At 34.4% G+C, this 20323-nt stretch overlaps 1 protein-coding gene across 1 annotated transcript in view; it reads right to left on the bottom strand.

The window, feature by feature from the left end:
- The window catches only part of EYS (eyes shut homolog), a gene marked incomplete at its 5' end in the record, with an annotated part of 1363978 nt that overhangs the window by 846938 nt on the left and 496717 nt on the right, over positions 1 to 20323 (bottom strand). Inside the window, 3 exon segments of the mRNA XM_079781621.1 lie at positions 8795 to 8982; positions 17827 to 17905; positions 18903 to 19074. Of these exon segments, the coding sequence (XP_079637747.1) occupies positions 8795 to 8982; positions 17827 to 17905; positions 18903 to 19074 (439 nt within the window).

Here is a 20323-nt window from a genome sequence, read left to right as displayed (position 1 = left end):
ATAAAAATATACATTTAAGTTGAAATGATGTCATAATTATTAAACATAACACTTTACATATGACAAGCAAAACAGGTTCATATTTTAAATTGAGTCTCTTCATCTTCTGAAGCAATGTACTAAAATAGCAAATATGATGTTCCTATAGTAGACCTAGTAAGGAAAGTGAGACCTTCTTATTATGTTAATCCTTGCAATAGTTTATAAGACAAAATAATGGAATTTGTTTTTCTTATAAATAAATTCTTATAATTGTTGTATTATTTTTAATTCTTGGTGAAAGGTTTATTTTTCGGAGGCTAGAAAAAAAAGGAAGTTGTTAATTTAAAATATATATGGTCAATCTGTATTTTTGGAATACAATATCTAAACAATCAAAAGTCACCTAACTGTGGTTGTTCAAAGTCATAAAGCCAATAATTTGCAGCAAAGTTGATTTATGATTGCTGCAAATGATTATTGTAGAATTAATACCCTTACACTGTAACCTACAATCTCTTAGCCTTCATTCCTGATTTTTCTATCCAAGGATATAAAGAAATAGAATCTACTCTTTCTCAATTATGATATAAGGGAATTAAGTACAGCTTATTCTTTTCAGCTGTTTCATTTAACATATGTGACAGTTGCTGAGATGCTATAATTAAAAATTCATTAAATTTTACTGACTTTCTTGAATTTTTTGCAAAGGAAAGATATCAATGTGAGGAATCAAACATTAAGTTTACCAGTCTTTTAACATAATACATTTAATACCGTTAAGTAATTATTGCTTAGTTCATGACAGAAAGTGTAATGAATTTAGATGAATGAGAAGGGCAAGAATGAAGTACTTCAGGAATATGGAGGCAATGAACAAGGAGAGTTGAAACTGGAAGGCAATAGCAGAGTGAAGGGACATTTGAAACTGTAGGGTGGAAAGGTGTTCTGCAAAGTAACAGGTGGAGGCCACCAAGGAAAAATTTGCCTGAACAGGATTTTACATGTTAAAAACAAAAACAACTATCTTTGTGTCTCAGTGCACTGTTTTATAAATTATTTGCTATATTCTTTATGATCTATATTGGTGCCAGAGGAAAAAAGTTGTCTAAAATGTTTTTATTTATTTCTGTAGTCCTCTGTTGGTCTTCTGCCGTGTGATTCTAATTTGGGTTTTAGTGTAATTTCAACATAGTTTTTATGGTTTAATAAAACTTGCACACATTAAAATGCTATTAAACTGCTACACATGGTTAATAATACTGATAGACTTCTGAAAGCAGCTATTATTAAACTGAACAAAGTCATTAGTGTGTTTAATCTTTGCACCAGAATATGAAGTACAGATGCTTAACTGCATCTAGAGAACAGTCATGATATTTTACTATATGTTTCTTCTATTTTTACCACATTTATACATTTCTATTGTATTTTAAATAGGAGGTACTCAAATGAAAATAAAGGAGCAATGAATTGGATTCTAGTATTGACTTTCACACTGATTATGACTCTGCAGGCAGTTGACAGAGTACAGACCTTCTTAGGCCTTTATTTCTTCCTCTCTGTGAAAACTAGATGACTAGAAGTGATCTCTATAATCTAGTTGAGTCCCAAAATTCTATGAGTTGATAAGAAACACCCATTTGAGTTTAAGACTAGAAATGCAATCAGAAGATACTTTATCTTCTGAACAAAATAATATTTGCATTAATTTTATTTAACAAATATAGTCTGTGAATGGCAAAGACTTTGAAAAATCTCTTCAATTATCAATCATGATTATTTCTTTATTGTAAATATTCATATTGTTCATTTGATATTTATTTTTTAAAATATATTTTTACTGATTTCAAAGAGGAAGGGAGAGGGAAAGAGAGATAGAAACATCAATAATGAGAATCATTGATCGGCTGCCTCAAGTCCCACACTGGGGATTGAGCCCTCAAGCCAAAGATGTGTCCTGACCAGGAATCAAACCATGACCTCCTGGTTCATAGGTTAATGTTCAACCACTGAGCAACACCAGCTAGGCTGATATTTCTTCATTGGGCAATATGAATTAACTCACACAAACATTTTTAATGTCTAACATATAAATTACTGAAAATAAGATTAGGTGTTGGAAATGTTCTACTACCTCTCCAGTAATGATCTACATTATGGTTATATCATTAAAATGTCCTTACTACCCAAAGTAATCTATAGATTCAATGTAATTCCTATCATAATATCTATGGCATATTTTTCAGAACTAGAACAAATACTCCAAAAAAATTTATATGGGCCCAAAAAAGACCCCAACTAGTCTCAGCATTCTTGAGAAAGAAGAACAAAGTTGGAAGAAGTACCATGTGACCTGATATCAAACTATATTACAGGACCATAGCAATCAAAACATCATGGTACTAGCCTAAAAACAGACATATAGAACAATGTAGCAGAATAGACATCCCAGAAATAAACCCACACCTATATGGTCAATTAATACTTGATAAAAAAGGAAAGAACATACAATGGGATAAAGACAGTCTATGTAATGGATGTTGCTGGGGAAATTAGACAAATATATGCAAGCCCTCCCCTCCCCAAACAAAAATTAGACTACATTCTACCATAAATAAAAATAATCTCAAAATAAATTAAATATTAAATGTGAGACTTAAAACCATTAAACTCTTCAAAAAAACATAGGCAGTAAAAGCTCTGATATTTCTCTTAGCAATATCTTGTCTGCTATATCTCCTTGAGCAAGGGAAACAAAAGAAAAAATAAACAAATTGGATTACATCAAACATAAAAGATTTTGTATAGTCAAGGAAACCATCAACAAAATAAAAAGACAACCTATGAAATGGGAGAGCATATGATACATCTGATGAGAGGTTAATACCCAAAATTTATAAAAAGTTAATCTACTCAGCATCAAAAAAACAATCTATTTAAAAATAGAAAAAGGACCTAAGACACTTCTCCAAAGAGGATATATAAATGACCAATAGACATATGAAAAGATGTTCAATGTCACTGATCATCAGAGAAATGCAAATTAAAACCACAAGATGATATCACCTCACACCTGTCAGAATGGCTATCAAACAACAAGTGTTAGCAAATATGTGGAGAAAAGGAACCCCATGCACTGTTGTGGAAATACAGAGTGGTGCAGTCAAATTTTTAGGTTTCTCAAAAAATTAAAAATGAGATCACTACCCTGGCTGGTGTGGATCAGTTGGTTGAGCATCATCCCATGCTAGTTTGATTCCCAGCCAGGGTGTATGCCTGAGGTGCAAGTCCAATCCCCAGTAGGTCATGTACAGGAGACAGCCAATAGATATTTTTCTCTTTCATCAATGATTCTCTCTCCCTCCCCCTTTCTCTCTCTCCAAAATCAATAAAAACATATTTTAAAAAAGATTAATGGAGAATGAATATTTGTTTAAAAAAATGGAACTGGCTTAAGTCCCAGCAATTCCATTTTCTGGATATTTATCCCCCCAAAAAGAACCCAAAACATTAATTCAAATGAATATATGTACCCCTATGTTCATTGCAGAGTTATGTACAATAGCCACGATATGGGATCAACCCAAGTGCTCACCAATAGTCTAGTGAATAAAAAAGTGGTAGTACTTATATACAATGGAATATTACTTAGCTGTAAAAAAGAACGGAATCCAACTATTTGCAACAGTATAGATAGATCTAGAGGGTATTATGCTCAGTAAAATAAGTCAGTGAGAAAAAGACAAACACCAAATGATTTTACTTATTTGCAAAATCTAAAGACAAAATAAACAAAAGAGAAACAAACTCATTGACACAGACAGCCAGAAGGGAGAGGTATGAGGGAACTGAGTCCAAGATGTGAACGGATTAAGAATACAAGTTGGTAGTTACAAAACTGTCACAGGATTGTAAAATAGAGCATAAGAAATATGGTCAAGAATATTGTGATAACAATGTATGGTGCCAGATGAGTACTGGAAATATCAGGGGCAACACTTTGCAAAGTTTATGATTTTCTAACCACTATGCTGTAAACCTGAAACTAGTACAAAATAATATTGGACATAAACTGTAATTTAAAAAATTATGGTTATAGACTTACTTGAATATTGTAGTTAATCTGTTCCTTTTTCTCAAAACAAGATATACAATAAATCCCCTTGTTTTCACCCTGTAATTGGAATATTATTTGGGTTTCTTCCTGAATTGCAATTCTTTAATGCCAAATACTAAATACTTAATTCTCATTTCAGCTTTTTAGCTTTAGGTAAATACACAATTTTAAGAGTAAGATTTTCTTTTCTATTACATTTTAATGCAGAGGAGATTCCAAGATGGCAGCTGGCAGGCCTACCTCAAAAAACAAGAAAAAAATGTTTATAAATTATCTAGCTCTACAACTTAAAGAATTGCAAAGAGATCAACAAGAAAAGCCCAGTGTGAGCAGAAGGAGCTAATAAAGATCAGAGCAGAAATAAATGACAAAAAAAATATATACAAAAGATCAATGAAACCACCAGCTGGTTCTTTGAAAGGGTAAACAAGATTGATGAACCTCTAGCCAGACTTACCAAGAAGCAAAGAGAGAGGACCCAAATAAACTAAATCAGAAATGAAAGAGGCGAAATAACAACAGACCCTATAGAAATACTTAAAGATTGAAAAAAATACTATGAACAACTCTACTCCAACAAACTAAACAACCTAGAGGAAATGGACATATTCCTAGAAAAATATGACCTTCCAAAACTTAATCAAGAAGAATTTAAAAAAATCTCAACAGGCTGATAACTATGGAGGAAATTGAAGCAGTCATCAAAAAGCTTCCAGCAAACAAAAGCCCGGGGTCAGAAGGCTTCACAGGAGAGTTTTACCAAACAATCAAAGAAGAGCTAAAACCTATTTTTATCAGACTATTCCAAAAAATTTCTAGAGGAAGGAATACTTCCAAGCTCTTTCTATGAATCCAGAATTACCCTAATCCCAAAACCAGATAAAGATACCACAAAAAAAAAAAAAAAAAGAGAATTACAGGCCAATACCCCTGAACATAGATGCTAAAATCCTCTACAAAATTTTAGCAAATTGGATCCAGCATTGCATTAGAAAGATCATACACCATTACCAAGTGGGATTATTCTAGGGATGTAAGGGTGGTACAATATACCTAAATCAATAAATGTGATAAATCACATAAACCAATTGAGAGACAAAAGTAACAGAATCATATCAAATGATGCAGAAAAGGCATTTGACAAAATCCCATACTCTTTTCTGATAAAAACTCTCAGCAAAGTGGGAATAGAGAGATCATACCTCAACATAATAAAAGCCTTATATGACAAACTATAGCCAACATCACACTCAATAGGCAAAAACTAAAACCATTTCCCCTAAGAACACAAACAAGACAGAGATGCCAACTTTCACCACTCCTGTTCAACATAGTACTGGAAGTGCTAGCCATAGCAATCAGACAAGAAGAAGAAATAAAAGGCATCCAAATTGGAAAAAAAAGAAGTCAAATTGTCATTATTCACAGATGACATGATATTTCACATAAAAAACCCTAAAGACTCCATAAAAATCTACTCAAACTAATAAATGAGTTCGGCAATGTAGCAGGATACAAAATTAACACCCAGAAATTTGTGGCTTTTTTATACAGCAATAATGAATTCACAGAAAGAGAATCTAAAAAAAAAAAAATCCTATTTAGCATTACAACAAAGAAAATTAAGAAACCTAGGAATAAATTTAACCAAGGAGTTAAAGGACCTGTGCTCAGAAAACTACAGGATACTGAAAAAAGATATAGAGAAAGACATAAACAAATGGAAGAATATACCATGTTCATGGATTGGTAGAATCAACATCATTAAAATGTCCATACTACCCAAAGCAATCTACAGATTCATTGCAATCCCCATTAAAATACCAATGGCATACTTCAAAGACCTAGGAAAAAATCTCCAAAAATTCATCTGGAATAAAAAAAGACCCTGAATACCTGCAGCAATCTTGAGAAAGAAGAACCAAGTTGGAACAATCACAATACCAGATATCAAGTTATACTACAAAGTAACTCTTCTCAAAACTGCCTGTTGCTGGTACCAAGGACAGACATATAGACCAATAGAAGAGAATAGTGAACCCAGAGATTGACCCAAGCCATTATGGTCCATTAATATTTGAAAAAGGAGGCAAGAGCATACCATGGAGTCAAGACAGTCTCTTCAATAAATGGTGTTGGGAAAATTGGACAGATACATGCAATAAATGAAACTAGACCACCAACTTACACCATACACAAAAATAAACTAAACGTGGATAAAGACTTAAACGTAAGGCAGAAAACCATAAAAATCCTAGAAGAGGCCATAGGCAGCAAAATATCAGACATATGTCATAGCGCTATCTTTACTGATACAGCTCCTAGGGCAATGGAAACTAAGGAGAAAATAAACAAATGGGACTACATCAAAATAAAAAGCTTCTGCATAGGAAAAGAAACCATCAACAAAACAACAAAAAAGCCCACTTGCATTGGGAGAACATATTTGACAATGTTATCGCCGATAAGGGTTTAATCTCCAAAATTTATAGGGAACTCATATAATGTAACAAAATGAAGATAAACAATGCAATAAAAAAATGGGCAAAGGACCTAAATAGACACTTTCGAAAGAGGACATACAGAAGGCCATGAGACATATGAAAACATGCTCAAAGTCACTAGTCATTTTAGAGATGCAAATCAAAACAATAATGAGGTACCATCTTCCATCTGTCAGAATGGGTATCATCAACAAATCAACAAACAACAAGTGGTGGAGAGGATGTGGAGAAAAAGGAACCCTCGTGCATTGCTGGTGGGAATGCAGACTGGTGCAGCCAATGTGGAAAACAATATGGTGTTTCCTCAAAAAGTTAAAAATGGAACTTCCATTTTACCCAGTAATCTGATTTCCAGGAATATATCCTAAGAAAACAGAAACATCAATCAGAAAGGATATATGCACCCCTAAGTTCATAGCAGCACAATTTACAATAGCGAAGATTTGAAAACAACCTAAGTGCCCATCTGCAGATGAGTGGATTAGAAAACTGTGGTACATTTACAAAATGGAATACTACACCGCTATAAAAAAGAGGAAACTTTTACCATTTGCAACAGCATGATGGACCTGGAGAGCATTATGCTAAGTGAAATAAGCCAGTCAGAGAAAGATAAATATCACATGATCTCACTCATTTGTGGAATATAATGAACAACATAAACTGATGAGCAAAAATAGAACCAGAGTCGTAGAAGCATTGAACAGATTGTCCAACCTATGAGGGAAGGCGGGGGGTGGGGGGGCGGGGGTAAGCGATCAACCAAAGGACTTGTATGCATGCATATGAGCATAACCAATGGACACAGACCACAGACGGGGGAAGGGGGTGAGGGCATGTGGTAGGGCGTAGGGGCAGCTGGGGAATGGTCAATGGGAGGAAAAGGAGACTTATGTAATACTTTAAACAATAAAGAATTTAAATTTTAAAAAAATGTTAATGTAAAATATTGATCAAAACAATAGTTTTGATATAATTGTCAATAAAGAAAACTATTATTTTATTATGGTTTAAATAAATATATCACAGATTAATCCTTGACTCCCACAAAAATCTGATGATTTTACCTGCACATCTTTCCTGCTATTAAATGAGTTTTCTTTTGTAAATAAACTGTGGACTGTGTTAAATTGGCACCAATTCTGATGGCTCCTCACAGTCACTGTGAAAATCACCTAGAAACTGAACCTCCCAAGGCATTCACCATTCAGAGACTTTCGGGGTCTTTTGAGAACATTGAATCAGCAGTGAAAATTTTGAAGACAGATGACTCTTATTTAAATGAAATTTGAATAACCCTGTAGCAGTAATGAATGCCTATGTTTGTCCCTGGGAGATATTTCAGGAAAAGAAGCAGGCATCTTGATTTGAATTCCATTGACTTCATGCTTTAAGAAAGGTCACTGTAACTATCCCGTGGATAACATCCTCTAAAATAACATTCTACAGAGCAGCTTTATGGTGCTTGATTGAACAAATACTATCTAGTTTTAGGTTCACTTATCTCTATTTTGTTTTAATTTATTGAACTTAGTGACTTTCCATGAATCAAATCTTGATTTATAACATTGTATCTACTGTGAATAATTGTTTAATTTACTACTGATGACTTAATCCAGGCACTGATTAACTGGAGGACCCTTGTTGTGGTCAAGTGATCATTTTTATAATTTTATTTTATGTAATTACTATTGATATTAGAAACATGTTTACTTTTTATACTTTATCAGACCACCAGAGTAAAATAAGAAAATCCATGTTTAAAAATACAAAATACGAGAAAAAAATCACACACACACACACACACACACACACACACACACACACACATTTTATAAATAAAATGGAACATTAGGCAGTTTATAATAAAGAATAATAACTGAGTCATAATAATAAATAATCTGCATGTGCTAAATGATTAAAAACCCAATTTTGCAAAGGAAGGGAGATATGAAATAATTATAAAATAAGGGATGATTAAATTCAAAAGTCATACATGGGATTGATATGGATATATGGTATTTGAAAAAATATAAGCAATGTTTTTTTAGAATTTTTTATTTCAAATTGTGATTACATTAAGACAAAAATTTACTTTTAGACTTAGTATCTTTGGAGTGGATTACTAGAGGGATATTTATAAGTTTTACTAAATATATATTTAGTTAATTGTGAATAAATAAACACTGACCTGCAGTAAAATGTGTGTCCAGATTCACCAAGACATATCCCCCCATTAACACAGAAGTCCATATTCAGTTCACGCTCAGCAGAACTATCAATACTTATCTTACAATTTGCACCCATGTAGCAACTTGGGCAAATGCAAGTAAAGCCATAGTCTGACTTCTGATTCATACAAGGGGTTGATGTGCAGTTCTAAATTAAGAAATAGAGAGTAAAATTTGATTATCAGTGGTCAGACTAATAATGTCATTAAAATTTAATTGAGGTTAAACATTAAAAAATATATGCAAGTATATCTGATATTCCTTTCCTCTAGTCACTAAAATATGTTTCTAGCAATAAGAGGTATTTAACTTTGTCAGCAGAAATACTCTGTCAAATGTTTTATTGTTTAATTTTGAGGGAAATTACATAAGTTTTATGTAATCATGTACTGTTTTATATTATAATCATCTTATAAATGAAAGTTTGTGCCATTTATCAGCTTTTCCCTATTTCCCCACCCCTAGTGCCTAGAAATCTTCATTCTACTTCTATTTCTATGAGTTTAACTTTTCTTTTTCTTTAATATTCCACATACTAGTGAGACCATGCAGTATGTACTTGGCTTTCAGTCTGGCTTATTTTACTTAGCATAATGCTCTCCAGGTTTATCAATATTGTCATAAATGGCAGGATTTCTTTATTTTTTTAAAAGACAGAATAATATTTTAGTGGACATATAGATACTACATTTTCCTTATGCAATCTTCTATCAATAGAGACTTGAGTTATTTCCATAACTTGGTTATTGTGAATAGTGCTGCAGTAAACATGGGACTACAGATATTTGAGATAATGGTTTCATTTTATTTGGAAATATACCCAGAAATGCAGTTGTGATCACATGATAATTACATTTTTTTTTAATTTCCAGAAGTGAGGAACATCTATACTGTTTTAATAGTGGCTATACCAGTTTACTTTCCTACCAATAACATATAAGGGTTCCCTTGCCACCATGTCCTTGCTAGCATTTGTTATCTCTTGTATCCTACCTAATAAAAGAGTAATATGCAAATTGACTGTACCTTCACTACACCCACCAGCCACGCCCACCAGCCAATCAGAGCGAGTATGCAAATAAACCCAACCAAGATGGCTATAGCCACAGAGAGCAAGGTTTCACAGGCAACGGAGGAAGCCAAGCTTTCCGCCTGCCCTTGCTGGCCTAAGCCTCCACTCAAGCTACAAAGTTTCAATTATAGAAGGTAAACAAATCCAAACAGAAATGGCGGCAGCCACGGAGCTGGAGAGAGCAGGCCAGGATTGCCACCGGCAATGGAAGAAGCCAAGCTTTCCACCTGCCCTGGCAAGCCTAGGCCTCCACTCCAGGCTACAAAGTTTCAATTATAGAAGGTGAATTAACCCCAATAGAAATGGCTGCCGGCCACGGAGCCAGCAGGAGGCTTGGCTCTGATCCAGGCTACAAAGTTTCAATTGTAGAAGGTAAATAAATTCCAGATACCAGGGCCTCTGCTTGGGTCACCAGGGGCGTGGCTGGCCTTCAAACCACCACAGGCCCCTTGCTCTGGCCACCCCACGCCCCAAGGGAACCCCCATCCTGATCTGGGACACCCTTCAGCTGGCCCCCACCCCTGCACCAGGCCTCTATCCTATCTAATAAAAGAGTAATATGCAGATTGGCCGTCACTCCAACACACAATATGGCTGCCCCCATGTGGTCAAAGATCCTGCCCCCATGTGGACACAAGATGGCCACCACAAGATGGCCAGCAGGGGAGGGCAGTTGGGAGGCACCAGGCCTGCAAGGGAGGGCAGTTGAGAGGGACAAGGCCTGCAAGGGAGGGCAGTTGGAGGTGGTCAACCCTGCAGGGGAGGGCAGTTAGGGGTGACCAGGCTGGCAGAGGAGGGAACTTGGGGGCAAACAGGCTGGCAGGGGAGCAGTTAGGCATCAATCAGGCTGGCAGGGGAGTGGTTAGGGGGTGATCAGGCTGGCAGGCAGAAGCAGTTAGGGGCAATCAGGAAGGCAGGCAGGCAAGCAGTTGGGAGCCAGCCGTCCTGGATTGTGGGTCCCAGATTGGAGAGGGTGCAGGCTGGGCTGAGGGACACCCCCCCCCCTCCATGCACGAATTTTGTGCACCGGGCCTCTAGTTTTTTATAATAGACATCCTAACTGTGAACTTATTTCATTGTGGTTTGGATCTGCCTTTCCCTGATGATTAATGATGTTGAGCACATTTTAATGTACTTGTTTCCATTTGTATGACTTCTTTGAATAACTTATTCAAGTCCTTTGCCCATTTTTTAATTGGATTATTTGTGTGTGTTTAATTTATTTACTTTTTTTGCCATCGCGTTTCATGAGTTTCTTATATGTTTTGGATATTAACCCTTTATCAGATAGGTGGTATGCAAATGTTTTCTCTTAGTTCAGAGGTTGCCTTTACATTTTGTTGATGGTTTCCTTTGCTGTGCAGAAGCTTCTTATTTTGAAACAGTCTCACTTACTTATTTTTGCATTCATATCATGCATCAAATGGAAAATTAAAAATTTGTCAAAATCACCAGAGAGTTTAAATTACTATAATTTTCAATGGATTGTGTCCTTAAGTATAAAACTTAAGTCATGCTTGAAACCAAGATGGTGATCTTTTATGCTCACCTAAGTGATATAGTTAAATACATTTTTAAATAAATTAATGTCATTCTGACATTTGTTCTACCATTACTGAAAATGTGAACTCCTTAAGCATTCCCAAGGGCACTTAGTAGACTTTGTGCAGGTACTGGAGTTAGTTTTATGGAATGAAAATGCAGAATTCCACAGGGAATGGCCTGAACAACATGGTTCTCTGTTATCCCTATGGCTGGTATACAGAATGAATGATTAGAAAGAATTACATAAACTAATTGAATTATATTTCCCTTGGGCAGAAAGAAATCATTTTTAGACTGCCAAAAGTTCCATCTCTGGGGTTTACAAGAATCTTTTACTAAATTAATTAGAAGGCTTAATGGGAAATACAAAAACAATTTCTTTACAAAAATCAAAGTGTCACTTAAAGTTCTTGATCTTTTCTGGTTCAAAAATTAAGAGGGATGCCTTTCCTTTTGTTAATAATCATTTATATTCTTTTGCTATACTCTATTTAATAAAATAAAATGCTTCCCAAGAAGAATTCACTAATTTAATTCCAGAAATTAAAGAAATAAAAAGCTGGTGTATTCATGGAATAATGTTGTGGACCATGGCAATCTAGACAATTAAGCAAGACCCCAATGCTACAATTATTCAACTTGCATTCAAAATGCCGTGCCAGGAAATGCACAGGAGTGTGAGGGCATCAGAGTGCGAGAGCACCAGAGCAGTGACACACTCATTGTAGACTGTTTAGCCAGAGCAAACCACCAGATTGCCTAGTAAACATGCCAGTTATCTCTATTTCAGTTGTGTTCTCTCTGAGGTGTATAGTTTAATTCCAAAAATTTGTCCTGTGATCTCTGCACTTCCCAGACGTGTAGAAATGTATTATCTGACATTGTCTTTATCATAAAACATTTCTCTCATAGAATCTTTCCTTTTAGCATTGCTGTTTTTAAAGTAGTGGGATACTTTCTTCAAATAAGATCTTGGAAAACAGAGTATGAGTTCAACCAAAGAACTTGTATGCATATATGCATGACCCATGGACACAGACAATGGAGTGGTGAGGCCTGAGGCGGGGGACAGGGGCAGGCTAGAAAGGGTAAAGTTTGTACTCTAACTTGGCAAAATGAGGTGTCAAACATGGACAAGCAACCCGAAAGATGGAGAACACTTTGTAAGGAATCTGTAGCTTTGTAAGGAACATGAGTGGTGTGAGTGTTTAAGAGAAGCCTTGACCCCATTTGTTTTGCTCTTCTCATTTAGATTTGACTTTGCTCTTCCAAGAATAGTGAAAGACATCTGCCCCTAACATAGAGTTTCAAGATTTATAGACCAGAGCAAATAAAGAAATAGAGAAAAATATCAGGAAGAACATGTAAGAAAATATTTCTAATAAACACAGAAGTATATGTGAAAGGAATAGGCTATGAGGCCAAAAGGACACACACACATACACACACACGCACGCACACACACACACACACACACACACACACACACAAATGAGCAAGAGAGTATTAATAATTATTTCTTAATATGAACCAGTGTTTGATTAACTCTATTTTCTGCATCTAAGGTACATAAATAATTTTTTAAGAGCAATACACTTAAAATATCTCAAATTCTCTTCAAGAGGATACTGACTAAATAAATATGGTACCTCCAAGCCATGTAATATTAATAAGAATAAAGTAGAACTATATATGTTAATGTAGACTAATCTGCAATGGTAGATTAAGTAGGAAACCAAGGTACTCTGCATGTGTGAGATCTTCTTTATTTTAAATATGTGTTTTCAACCAAAAGAGAGAGAGAGATTCTGTACAATGAATGACTTGTGGGAAACAGCTAACCATTTGCTGGGGGATTCCAACTCAAACCTTATCCTGAAAAGCATACTTATGAATGCATCATTTATTACAAATTAAAAGACAGTGAGAAAAGTACTAAGTAATGTTAAAAATGGTTTTATTGATTTTAGACAAAGAGGAAGGGAGAGGGAGTGAGAAAGAGAAACACCAGTTGGCTGCCTCCTGCACACCCCCTACTGGGGATCAAACTCACATCCCAGGCATGTGTCCTGACAGGAAATTGAACCAGCAACCTATTGGTGCATGGGACTATTCTCAAACAACTGAGCTACAACAGGCCAGGGCTAGAATAACTTTTTTACTAAATCCCTTTCAAACTTGTCACAAACCACAGAACCTTTAGAGGAAATCTCAGTAAGTTTGGATACATTAACCTTTTGAATGTCAATATGCACTATATATTGATTAAACATTAACAAAAAATTAGGAAAGAGTATATAATGTATATGATAGACAAAAGGTGAATAATCTTATTATATAAGAAGACTTTTATAAATGTCAGCTCACATTTGAGGAAATAAAAATACAAGCACACACACATTTTTTTTCTTTAATCCTTTTCTTTCTGTTTAGATAACTTCTTTTAGTTCTTCTTTAGATTAGATATTCTGGTGACAAATTCTTAGTTTTCCTTCATCCTAGAATCTCTTGATTCCTTCTATTCTGTTTTCATGTTTTCTTTATTTTATTTTAGTACTTTTATTATATATTTATAATTTGATATAGTACTCAAAACAACGTATCAGCTCTATTGTGGCAGTTATCCGCAGTCTCAAAAAAATAAAGGGAAGTGTTTGCTATGTATATCACCCTTCTCTCTTTTCTTTCATCTGTATGTGTGTGTGTGTGTGTGTGTGTGTGTGTGTGTGTGTACAGAATTGAGTTAATTGCATTTTGAAAAACCACTGCATCCATTTTATACCTGATCACGAGTTTGTTTTGCTCTAGCATTGATTCTAATTTTTAAAAATTACTTCAAATTATCAGATTGACAAAAGAGAAAAAGAGTTTGCTTGTATTTTTCTCCCTCCAGCCTTAGTATAAACTTTGTTTTTTCACTCTTAAAGGAGTTTTAGATCTGACCACCTGTTCCTTTGTTGACCTGAGTGTTCTTTTCAATCAGCACTGCCCAAGTTTGTCCATTGCTCTTGACTCTTTAGCCTGGAAAGACAGACTTGGACATTAATTCATAATGCCCTTCGGAGATTGTTGTCTGTGCCTTGCAATATAGAGAGAGCTATAATAAATAGGTCAGCTAAGTAAGAAACATATCTATATCTCCAACTGATTGTCAGAAGGTATGTCTGAAAATTCTTATACTGTGGTTTCCCATAGATATTAAATATTCAATATTTGCAGACTAAATAACCATAAGTACATTTAGTGTGCCCTTAATGTATTAGTACAAAAAGGATGATTAAAATAAAACATCATCTATATATATAAAAGCCTAATATGGAAATTGTCCCCTTGCGAGTTCAACTGGGAGACTGAGAATTCGATCGCTCGCTATGACATGCAATGACCCCTAGGAGGCAGCACGGAATGAAGGGAGTTCCCTGCCAGCAGCTGAAATCGTGCACCAGGCCTCTAGTTGAATTATAATAATTAATATAGATGGCAAAATGAGATTTTAAAGGTAGGGAAGCAGAATAGCTATCTCTAATACTATATTTAGAAAACTTAGTGCATAAAATATAAGGCATTTCAAATCTGTGGAGAAATTTTAGGTGAAATTTAGATAATAGTTCTTGGGAAAATAAATTATACTTTTGAAAAAGTAAATCAAATCACTGACTTCTTTCATCCTAACAATATATTCATGATGAGTTAAGGTATTAAAAGTCTTATTAATGCTAAAATTATTGTAGATGAATACAATAAGAATTTTATTTAAATATTGCTATATAAAAGCACTTTCTAAAAAGAGATGCAAACCTAGTCATTAAAAAAGTTAAATAAAAATATAAAAAATTTCATAGTATATTAGTTTTATAAAGCTTTAGAGAAGATTTGCAATTTTGCAGAATCTAGTGGATTTTATGCATAATTGTAAATACTATATACCAACCAAAAAGAAAAAGACAAGCAAGCCCAAAGAAAAATTCTATTAATCAAAGGCTATGGCTACACAAAGCACAAAGATCTACAAATGACAAATACCTATATGGAAAGGTGCTAAATCTTCATAGTAACTTAGGAAAATGTAAATTAAAGTAATGAAGTGATAAATTTTCCTCATCAAATTGGTCAACACTTGTAAAAAGTATGTATTCATTTAATAGGATATAGGAAAACTGGTATGCTCATTCTCTCAGTAAATAAATACAATTTTTCAACACTTATTTGGAATCTTTTTTAGCTATTAAAAACAATGGGTTAGGACTCAATTATAATGGAAAGGTTCCTACAATATAATAGTTAAAATAATTGGTTTTCCCAGCCTCCAAAACTGTGATAAATAAATCTGTTGTTTAAGCCACCCCGTTTATGGTATTTTGCTTACAACTCTGAACAGATTAAGGGAGGTGGAATGGTGAGAAGACTTTAAGAGGCCTTGTGTTTGAAATAAAATGGGTGGAGATTGTACAATCTGACTGCCATCTGTCAAGGAATGATGCCAATTCCCTGGAAGATGTAGTAAGAGTTAAAACCGCTGACCAAGGGGCCAATAAAAGGCAGCATAAGACAAAGCAGTGGCATCGAGGACCCAGTCATGTCCTCTCTGCTTCTCCGATGACTCATAGCCCTTGCCCATTAATTGAAAAATTGCCCAAAATGAAGCGACGGAGTAGAGAGAGTCCACCATGAATTGGCCAGACTGTTTTTTCTACTATTTGTGAATTTTAAGAATAAATGAGGTAGCATCTTCAGTGCAATTTTATATATCTTAATAAATGCTTTGAAATTAATAAATATAAAGTATTTATTAATATGGAAAAGTATCTACTAGTAAATATATAATTACATGAAAAATTGCACTGTATAACATGATATGTTATTACCCTGTTTTAATTGTGATATTTTATTTACATGTGTTTATGCATAGAAAAATGTCTTAAAGATCATATTCCTCATTAAACTTGTTTTTCTCTGGAAAAAAAGTCACTAAAGTACATTTTTATATAAAAATATTAGAAATAAATCTAGACAGTTTTAACAATTCTTCTCATAGCAATGTATGTAAATACTAATATATACAAATTCATATCTATAAACACATATTTATTTATATATTTCATTCATTCAGAAGAATGCCACATTTATACTAGCAAGAGACAGTTTTTAGAGATTACTGCAGGCATTATATGCAACCGCACAAACAAGATATATGCTTCATATACCAGGAAATTTAGTAACTAAAACATGTCCTTTTCCAAGTTATGTATGATTTTCATTATCTAGAATAAAATCAACATAATATCAATGAATAATTAAGCTTTTAAAAATATAATGTGTGTCAGAAAATGCGCTAATTGATTTACATGCATTATCTAATTTAATTCCCAAAACAATCTAAGTAGTTGCTATGATGACCCTCACTGAATAGCTAAAACATGATTTCAGAATGTAAGTACATAATTTGTTCAAGAAAACACAGAAGGTAAGTAGGAAAATAGAGGTCAATCATCTTTCCCCTTAATGCATTTAAGTACCCCATCACTCTCTCCAAAGGATCATTTACTGAGTATCTATCACCTCTTATGTACATGACCATACAATGACCCTATGATGTATAAACTGTATTTCACTAAGGTAGGAGAGAGGAACAGAAAGGATTTAAATAAAATATCCACAGTCTCACTATGCTGAAGGCTTCTTTAGTCCCTATGCTTCCTTCCTTTACCATGTCCCTGTTAGCAGGGAGGATTTGGAAGAACTCGCCTTTATCCAGAAAGGCTCATGAGAGTCTCATGTCCCAGGAATAGTCACAAACTTCAGGCAACCAACATTTCCCAATAGATTAGGCATTCCACATAAAATACCATATGTCCATTAGATCACATTGGACTCCTGAATACTGGAAGAAAGATCCTGAGAGTACTATAGGTATTAAGGATTGCTACATATACCCACCTCTGGGCATATCCATCTAGTATTTATTTATTTGTGTGTGTGTGTGTGTGTGTGTGTGTGTGTGTGTGTGTTATCTGGATCATTGAATCTTCTTTCATCCCTACACATCCACGGACACCTGTGTATTCTAAGAGTAGAGAGAGGTAGGCATGTGACAAATTATAAACCTTCTAAGGTACTTTGTTCAATGACCATATCCAGAATTTAGTTTAATGAAGGCTCCAGATTTCAGAAGTTTAAGATAACAAGGGACAGAGGGGAAAAGGCAGAAAGAGGCTGTGATGTTTGTTTGAAGCAGCTGAAAAATTCCAAAAAGAAATGGTGAGGAACTGAGTAGTTAAATCATTAATAATTGAAGAAATAACTCTGAAATCTACAGCAAGTGGTTTGATTGTTCTTTTGAATTACTTTAGATTTAATCAAAATTATTCAACTTACATTAATCTTGATCTCACATCTTGAGCTAGTCCATTCTGTATCGCAGGAGCATTGATATTCATTAGTGACATCTGTGCATCTGAAACATAGAATTACATTTTTAAGTAAATAAGACATTAAAGCATAAATTCAAGAGAGTTTAAATATTTAGAATTGCTCTTTTCCAGTTCAGGTAAAAATAAAACCAAAACCCAAAAAACAAACTCACACACACACACACACACACACACACACACACACACACACACGCTCTCCCATGAACAGAAGGCAGTCTATTCCGGTTTCTTATCCTTCAAGGTGACTGGGCTGAAAGAACAAATCAATTTTCATTTTCGCCATCTTCCCCATGGCAATGAAAAGAAAGAAGAGTTCTAGAAGATCTACAGTACGTGTAGGGCTAATATAGGAAACTGAAGGCAGCTATGGCTGAACTCTATTGCAATGAGCTATCCATCTTCATCCTGCCTTCCCTTTGTACAAAGTCAGTGGCAGGACTAGGAAAAAACAAGTAATAATAATGCTGCAAAGACAACTTGGTGCATCTGAAAGACATTCTTCTTTGTCACTTGCATCTCCTAGAAATGCCCCTATTCTGGATTTGCATAAACTAATTTGGTATCAATGAGCAGAAGCGTTATTATACAATTCCATAAAGAAATCCACAAAATAGCTTACATGCACATAGAGATGAAAGAACCAGTTTACTTAGGAACATATTAAATACTAAGTGTGTGGTATTATCCCTCCACAGAGCAAATAATAGAATGTCTTCTCATCCTACCTGCTGCTTCTATTACTGTGAGCAGTTACCTTTAAGTATATTAAAGCCCAATTAATCTGCATTTATTGAAATTTATGCTAATGTGTAGAAATAAAAGAAGGGCAGAGAAAATGTATCAGTGCATTGCATTAAGTAGAACAGGCAGCATCTGTCATCTTAACTGTACTTAGCTCTAGTTTTATGAAGGAGCATAATTAAAATTAACTTTATCAACTTTCCCTTGACATTAAGTCTTAAGTATTGTGAGTTAAATATACTCTCTGATATTTAATAATAGAAAAACAAAAATAGCTACCTTCCCTGCAGACAAGGATTTGAGAGGCAATCATTTGCATTTGTTTCACAGTGTGTTCCGGAAAAGCCACTCTTGCAGTCACAGGTATAATGATTGATGCCATCAATACAAGCTCCATCATGGAGACAGGGTTTTGATAGACATTCATCTATATTTACTTCACAGATGATGCCTACATAGAAGAAACAAAACAAAACATGAGCCTATTTATAAGCAAAACACAAAAGTTTGTTCATTATGATAAATGTCACCAAGAAATCAAGTCTCCCTTCCCATAAAGATAATTTGACATCTTGTAGCAAAACAAAACAAACAAACAAATAAATAAATACAATTTTAAGGTTAAATGTGTTTAGGTATGAACCCTCAGACTACTAATTTAATGTGAATGAGAAAAATAAACCACCAGCTTAATGTACTTAAAAGATTATTTTCCATTATGAGTTCTTTATTGTGAATATTTGTGAAATAATGAATTATATCGAGTTATCACTATGAACATTAATTCCTACATGTTTTGGTAATGATTCTTGAAAATCAAATATTTATTACCTATAGGAATTAAGGGTTAGAAGTTTTCTAAATTTGGTCCTGGTGAGTCTATTAATGGGCTATCTGAGATTTCTACTAGTGAATGTAATTCAACTTTGGCTAAATACCTAGAGTTTTCAAAGGCCAAGTTTTGAATATTTATTAAGCACCTACCATGTACCACCTCTGTGCTCAAGTAGAAGTACACAAAAAAATTCCACAAAAGAGAGAAAGAACAACATGTTAATCCAGAAACATGTCAGAGAGACAATTTTTATAGATAGAAAACATCTAGAGAAAAAAACATAAGCAAAGCTTAATGGAAAGGTAGATTGTGTTTTAGGTTTCACATGATGCAGATATAAGGAAAAAGTAGAGAATTATTATCAAATGTTTAGATTAATCCCTTTATTCACTGTGTCCATCTGTACTGAGCATCTACTAACAAAAACTATCATTACTGGTGTGCCGGGCCCTGTGCTGAAGGCTTTACACACATTATTTTAATTAATGCTCATCAAACATGAAGGGAGATATTAACTTTAAACCACTATTGAGTAAACAAGGGTTTGGAGAGTGTCAATCACTCTTCCAGATCACATAGGCCACTGCAGCAGATAAGGATTCAAATCATGTTCTCTGTAACTTGTACTTCTAATCATTAGTTTAAATGGACTATCTTGCAACTACTATATGTGCACAAATTGTTATGCTGAATAGTACAATGTACACTGTTAAAAGCATGACAACAGGCCCCAAATGGAGTAACTTATGCTAAGCCTCATGTCACCAAACTGACACTTAATTACAGTTTTAGCTCTCCCAGTAATGGAATCTTAAGCCAATCAATCAGAAGTAGCCCAAACAGCACTAGTTATGTAATCTATCTG

The sequence above is a fragment of the Cnephaeus nilssonii genome (genome assembly GCF_951640355.1).
Source record: "Cnephaeus nilssonii genome assembly, chromosome: 9".
NCBI lineage: Eukaryota > Metazoa > Chordata > Mammalia > Chiroptera > Vespertilionidae > Cnephaeus > Cnephaeus nilssonii.
This window is presented reverse-complemented; position numbering and strand designations above follow the sequence as displayed.